Here is a 7,040-nt window from a genome sequence, read left to right as displayed (position 1 = left end):
ACTACATTGCGGATTTCACTTATTGCGGGTTGTTTTTAGAACGTAACCCCCGCGGAAAATGAGGGACTACTGTAATTCTCCTCCCCCAATAACAAGAGTCGTCTGTCGTCGTGGAAACATCTCGACTGAGCCGGTTTGTTACGGCTGTAAAGGTCAAACGATAAAACGTCACGCCGACCCTCGTCTTAAATAAACAATGCAACAGCTCCACCTCCAGGGGGCACTGCTCAATCTCACCGGCTCTCCTCTTCACCTTCTTCATCATTTGTTTCGTTCAACTTCTTTTGAGACGCTTCACATTTTAACAGAGATACATTCTTAAGTTCAGATGGAGCCCCCCTCCGATTAATGTTATCTGTAAATAAATATCCAGAAACCTTTTTCTGAATAATCCGTCTTTTATTGTAGTTTAATGAAGGAATTGAACGCTTGTTCATGTTAAATCAGACAAACGGGGAGATTCTAAAGGTTCATCATGTGACTAATATCTAGATTAATATCCTTCACTTGGTTCATGGCCCAGCCTATGGCGCCTGCGTCGCCCCCAACCCCACAGCCTTTGCATAAGCAGAGAGCAAGCTGACCGCCTGCCTGGTCTCCAGTGTCAGCCTGGCTTCAGCCAGCCAGTCTTCCACCACTCGCCTGGCCTCTCCTCTCAACTGGTTGGCCAGCTTCGCTGCAAACTCCAGATCCCCTCGCTCCAAGCAGTAGCTCGCGTATGAAAGCAGGTTGAACGGGTCCAAGTCCTTGCTGCTAAGCTGGGAAGGCGGGGCTTGTTGCTTCTCTTCAAACAGCAGGGCTGCTTGAAGGTAAGACAGCAGGTACTGGTACAGGGAGTGGTGACTTTCATCAATGAGGGCCACGCGGCGCACCAACGGTCGCAGGGAGTTGAAGCGAGCGCGGAGCAAATCCTCGCCGTACACGCCACGGCGCAGGGACTCTGAGGGAAGCGCCGAAGACAAGGCCAAGGCGAAGTCGTCGTCTTGGCAGCTTTGCCGCACGGCCGACGCAGCACTCTCGAGAGGCGCGCTGGGGGAGGCTGCGCTCGCTCTCAAAGTGTAGTTGAGCGCTTCCACAGAGAGCCAGAGCTGGTGCGCTTTCCTGGCCGCCTCCTCTGCAACCACATGGCCTGAAACCACAAGACAAGGCATCAACACGATGGAGTTCAACCAACGTCCAACAGCAATATGCTTCCATACAAGATGACAGACTCAAAGGTTCTAAGACACCAGAGCTCGGGGCGCTGGTGAGTGTCGTTACCTAAGGTTGGGTTAGGGTTAGCGCAGGGCTGGGCAAACTTTTTGACTCGCGGGCTACAATAGGTTCTAAAATTTGGCAGGGGGGCCGGACCAAGCACAGATGGATGGAGTATTTGTGTGAGCTAATATAAATGACACATGAAAGCTATTGCATTAAAGGATTTGGCCTTTTACACGTAGCATTACAGGGAAAAGGTCAAATGAATGAGGTTTAATTATAATACAATTTTATTTAATAATATAATTTGGACAAGTTTGGCGGGCCGGATTAAAGAGACCAACGGGCCGCATATGGCCCCCGGGCCTGGGTTTGCCCATGCCTGGGTTAGCGCCTCCATCTTGTCTTGGATATGCCAGAACAAACAAACAAATCAGAGATAATCATTTCATTAGTTGCAGAAAAGGCATTCGACCGAGTTGAGCGGCAAGACCTTTTTGCAGTACTAAACAAATGTAACTTTGGTACATCGTTTCAAACATGGATTCCGAAATTGTACTCTTCTCCATTCGCGTCAGTACGGACAAATAATACAAGCTGGGCTGGAGTTTGTCCTCTATATGTTAATGAGGTTGTAGGGAGCTCAACAGTTAGTTAGGCGTCCCTGTATGCGGATGACTTGCTGTTATATGTTTCAAACCCAGTCAAATCGGTTGATCATTTTGGTCTCATTTCAGGACACAAACTGAAGTATGCAAAAGTTTTACGGTTTCCAATTAATGATAGACAAGAATTTTTCAATTCATGTCAATCATTAATTTAGGCGCACTGCTAGAATGAGGGGAATGTTACCAATCTCATGAGCAGGCCAAATAAATAGAGTGAAAATGTATACATATACAAACACACACATGTATATAACTATGTATTGTGTTGGGTATGGCAGTTTTTTATTTATCTATATGTCCCCCATCGTTCCCTGGTGGACTCCACTCAGGTGTGGAGCGCCGGCGCCTCATGCCTGATGTCTGGGAGGGCGAGAGACCGCCGGCGTGACCACGATGCCAGCGCAGACCACAACCCAGGTGAACACGCCAAGCGTCACCAACGGCCTCGGCGCCGCTGACGGGAGACAACGAGGAGCGACCTCACGCGGCACAGCGGGTTGGACATAACCATGAACGGGGACATATATATATTACACACAGTACACCGGGTAAAGCAAGATACTCACAACCAGATTCAAAGTATTGTAGTTCTTTCATTCCCAACACTTTCACTTTTTAATTGATATTGCAGAAGATAAAGATTCTGAGGAGGAAGAGTTCCCTTTGGTTCAGTTTGATTTTGTTTCATGACCCGACATCAACGTTGATAGAAAACAAAAGGAAATTAAAGCCACAAGCGGCGTTGTAGGCCCTCGCCGGCCGACAGGCCGTTGAGCTGACCCGCCGACGCACGCCGCTTTTGTCCTGAGTGCTTCACAAGTGTTTAGATTTGAGCTGCATGAGTAGCTCACAGTTTAGTCAAATCGTTATTTGGATTATATGGCCATCTGCCATCAGGAGTTTTGAAGTTTCAATCCAATATGGCCGCCTTCCTGTGTGTCTGGGGGCGTGGCCATAATACTTTTTTTTTTGCCCCGACATGACGCATGTCTGTACCGAATTTCGTGGCTGTCCGACAAAGTTGGCGTCGGACCCCTCCCCATAGGAGGGGTTGCCATCACCATGGCAACAGCGTAAAAAATGCAGCCTGGGTGTCATTGCCTTTTCAACCGGCATGTGTGTGAGAATGTATGTGGCAAACTTGGGACGTTTCCATGTTAATATGCCATTTTCATAAGATTGGTGATTGTTTTGTGTCGCTCTCATTTGATTAACATGGGGAATGCTGGCCGTTGCCACGGCAACACCGTCAAAAGAACAACATGGTTACGATTGAGTTCTCCGACCGGCATGCGGGTTAGATTGTATGCGGCAAATTTGGGACGTTTCCATGGTAATATGTCTTTTTAAATATAATGGGATAATATCGTGTCGTCCGTCATAGACTAACATGGGGAACTTTGTCCATTACCATAGTAACACCGTAAAAACAACAACATGGTTACGATTGGGTTTTTTGATGGGGACCACATGAGGGAATATTCTGGAAAATTTCAATCATTTGTTTTTAAATTCCCATTCAATTTTTGTTATCGTTCTCTAGGGGGCGCTGTAAGGCCGATTGTCAAAGTTTCACTTTTAAAGTGTCCAGGTAGGAAGGGTCAATAAGTGTTTAAAATTTGGTTTTAACTGGAGTGTGTGTGTGCAAACGGGAGCAATTTTTGGTGTACGAAAACGCTCAAAATTCTACCTCAAGTTTGGAGCTTTGCCGCACGGAAACCGTGAAATGTATAAAAATAATTTCGATAACTTTTGACGCCCCAAGTAATAAAAAAATAAATAAAGATTACTACATTGCGGATTTCACTTATTGCGGGTTATTTTTAGAACGTAATCCGCACGGAAAATGAGGGACTACTGTACCTCAACAAATACACAAATTACTGCTTTGAGTCAGGCCAAAGCAACCAGCCAGCAACGCCGGTTGTCCGGCCGTCACCGCGAGGCAGCGTGTAAATAGATGTCTTCAGCCGTCACCGTGAGGCAGCGTGTAATAGATGTCTTCGGCCGTCACCGTGAGGCAGCGTGTAATAGATGTCTTCGGCCGTCACCGCGTGTAATAGATGTCTTCAGCCGTCACCGCGTGTAATAGATGTCTTCAGCCGTCACCGTGTGTAATAGATGTCTTCAGCCGTCACCGTGTGTAATAGATGTCTTCGGCCGTCACCGTGAGGCAGCGTGTAATAGATGTCTTCGGCCGTCACCGTGAGGCAGCGTGTAATTGATGTCTTCAGCCGTCACCGCGTGTAATAGATGTCTTCAGCCATCACCGTGAGGCAGCGTGTAATAGATGTCTTCGGCCGTCACCGTGAGGCAGCGTGTAATAGATGTCTTCAGCCGTCACCGTGAGGCAGCGTGTAATAGATGTCTTCAGCCGTCACCGTGAGGCAGCGTGTAATAGATGTCTTCAGCCGTCACCACGTGTAATAGATGTCTTCGGCCGTCACCGTGAGACAGCGTGTAATAGATGTCTTCAGCCGTCACCGCGTGTAATAGATGTCTTCGACCGTTACCGTGAGGCAGCGTGTAATAGATGTCTTCAGCCGTCACCGCGTGTAATAGATGTCTTCGGCCGTTACCGTGAGGCAGCGTGTAATAGATGTCTTCAGCCGTCACCGCGTGTAATAGATGTCTTCGGCCGTCACCGTGAAGCAGCGTGTAATAGATGTCTTCAGCCATCACCGCGTGTAATAGATGTCTTCAGCCGTCACCGCGTGTAATAGATGTCTTCAGCCGTCACCGCGTGTAATAGATGTCTTCAGCCGTCACCGTGAGGCCGCGTGTAATAGATGTCTTCAGCGGTCACCGTGAGGCAGCGTGTAATAGATGTCTTCGGCCGTCACCGTGAGGCAGCGTGTAATAGATGTCTTCAGCCGTCACCGCGTGTAATAGATGTCTTCAGCCGTCACCGTGAGGCAGCGTGTAATAGATGTCTTCGGCCGTCACCGTGAGGCAGCGTGTAATAGATGTCTTCGGCCGTCACCGTGAGGCAGCGTGTAATAGATGTCTTTGGCCGTCACCGTGCGGCAGCGTGTAATAGATGTCTTCAGCCGTCACCGTGAGGCAGCGTGTAATAGATGTCTTCAGCCGTCACCGCGTGTAATAGTTGTCTTCAGCCGTCACCGTGAGGCAGCGTGTAATAGATGTCTTTGGCCATCACCGTGAGGCAGCGTGTAATAGATGTCTTCGGCCGTCACCGTGAGGCAGCGTGTAATAGATGTCTTCAGCCGTCACCGCGTGTAATAGATGTCTTCAGCCGTCACCGCGTGTAATAGATGTCTTCAGCCGTCACCGCGTGTAATAGATGTCTTCAGCCGTCACAGCGTGTAATAGATGTCTTCGGCCATCACCGTGAGGCAGCGTGTAATAGATGTCTTCGGCCGTCACCGTGAGGCAGCGTGTAATAGATGTCTTCGGCCGTCACCGTGAGGCAGCGTGTAATAGGTGTCTTCAGCCGTCACCGCGCGTAATAGATGTCTTCAGCCGTCACAGCGTGTAATAGATGCCTTCAGCCGTCACCGCGTGTAATAGATGTCTTCAGCCGTCACCGTGAGGCAGCGTGTAATAGATGTCTTCAGCCGTCACCGTGAAGCAGCGTGTAATAGATGTCTTCAGCCGTCACCGCGAGGCAGCGTGTAATAGATGTCTTCAGCCGTCACCGCGTGTAATAGATTATTTCAGCCGTCACCGCGTGTAATAGATGTCTTACTGTCGACGGCCTCCTCCAGTCCCCTCAGCCTGGCGTGGGCAGCGTCCACGTCCAGAGTGAAGCTGTGCAGACGCTCCTGGCTCCGCTGGCGCTGGACGGTCTCCTGCTCCAGCAGCTTGCTGCTCAGGACCTAACCCCCCCCCCCCCCCCCCCATCAGAGCATTGTAACATGTTAGCCCCGCCCACAAGCATCGGACTTCCACCTCCAGCTCTACACACCTGCTCAGCGTCAGCTCTCAGCTCCTGCTCCTGGACTTTGAGGACATCTTGGACATGGTCTGTGTGAGCAGCTGCCTGACGCCGGAGCTGAGTCCTCATCTCTGCCTCCATCACGTCTCTCAAGTCAGACAGCTTTGTGCACGCACACGCACGCACACACACACACACACACACACACACACGCACACACTTAGTGTCCGTGGGTTAGGGTTAGTCAAACGTGTCCCACAACAAACATGGCTGCTGTACCCTCCTCTCCTGTCCCAGCCGCTCGTCCTCCCTCACGTGCTGCTCGGTGCTCCTGACAGCTTTCTCCAGGGCCTTCCGACTCTCCGCCTGCTGCTGCTCCAGCGCCGCATCGACGTGAATCTGTTCTCGGACTCGCTGCTCAGCCAGCTCTCGGTTCAGCCGGTCGATGCGCCGGTGGGCGTGGGCGATCAGGGCGTTCAGGTCCTCCGTCGACAGCTTTCCAGCTACAAAGACACGAAACTCTGACCACAAGGCACAGGAAACGCTGCGTACAAAGAACGCTGACAAGTTCCACGAGACCGAGCGTGGGGGGGGGGGGGGGGGCTGTTAAAGGTGGTCGCCATCACAATCAAATATGTTTTGACTGAGCTGGTAAACCGGTTAGTTAGGAACCGAGGTTCCGCTGGATACACAGTACCTGAGTGAGCAGACATGGACACCAACTGGGAATACACACAGGCCAGAGTCGCAGGGGGCCAGAGTCGCAAGGGGCCAGAGTCGCAGGGGTCAGAGTCGCAGGGGGCCCGAGTCGCAGGGGGCCCGAGTCGCAGGGGGCCAGAGTCGCAGGGGGCCCGAGTCGCAGGGGGCCCGAGTCGCAGGGGGCCCGAGTCGCAGGGGCCAGAGTCGCAGGGGGCCAGAGTCGCAGGGGTCAGAGTCGCAGGGGGCCCGAGTCGCAGGGGGCCAGAGTCGCAGGGGGCCCGAGTCGCAGGGGGCCAGAGTCGCAGCAGGGGGCCAGAGTCGCAGGGGGCCAGAGTCGCAGGGGCCAGAGTCGCAGGGGCCAGAGTCGCAGGGGGCCAGAGTCGCAGGGGTCAGAGTCGCAGGGGGCCCGAGTCGCAGGGGGCCCGAGTCGCAGGGGGCCAGAGTCGCAGGGGTCAGAGTCGCAGGGGGCCCGAGTCGCAGGGGGCCCGAGTCGCAGGGGGCCAGAGTCGCAGGGGTCAGAGTCGCAGGGGGCCAGAGTCGCAGGGGGCCAGAGTCGCAGCAGGGGGCCAGAGTCGCAG

The 7,040-nt window shown here is 52.3% G+C and overlaps 1 protein-coding gene across 1 annotated transcript in view; it reads right to left on the bottom strand.

Annotated features, from left to right (window-relative positions):
* Window positions 1-378: 378 nt before the first annotated feature.
* The window catches only part of LOC137915668 (MICOS complex subunit MIC60-like), a 47,405-nt gene continuing 40,743 nt past the window's right edge, over window positions 379-7,040 (bottom strand). Inside the window, exons 10-13 of the mRNA XM_068758814.1 lie at window positions 6,043-6,266; window positions 5,794-5,925; window positions 5,575-5,704; window positions 379-1,129 (exon numbers count right to left, since the gene is read on the bottom strand). Of these exons, the coding sequence (XP_068614915.1) occupies window positions 525-1,129; window positions 5,575-5,704; window positions 5,794-5,925; window positions 6,043-6,266 (1,091 nt within the window). The 3' untranslated portion in view covers window positions 379-524. The remainder of the gene's footprint in view (window positions 1,130-5,574; window positions 5,705-5,793; window positions 5,926-6,042; window positions 6,267-7,040) is intronic.

This window comes from Brachionichthys hirsutus, unplaced genomic scaffold (genome assembly GCF_040956055.1).
Source record: "Brachionichthys hirsutus isolate HB-005 unplaced genomic scaffold, CSIRO-AGI_Bhir_v1 contig_1483, whole genome shotgun sequence".
In the NCBI taxonomy this organism is placed as follows: Eukaryota; Metazoa; Chordata; class Actinopteri; order Lophiiformes; family Brachionichthyidae; genus Brachionichthys; species Brachionichthys hirsutus.
Note: the sequence above shows the minus strand (reverse complement) of the source record. Positions and strands in the feature narration are given on the sequence as shown.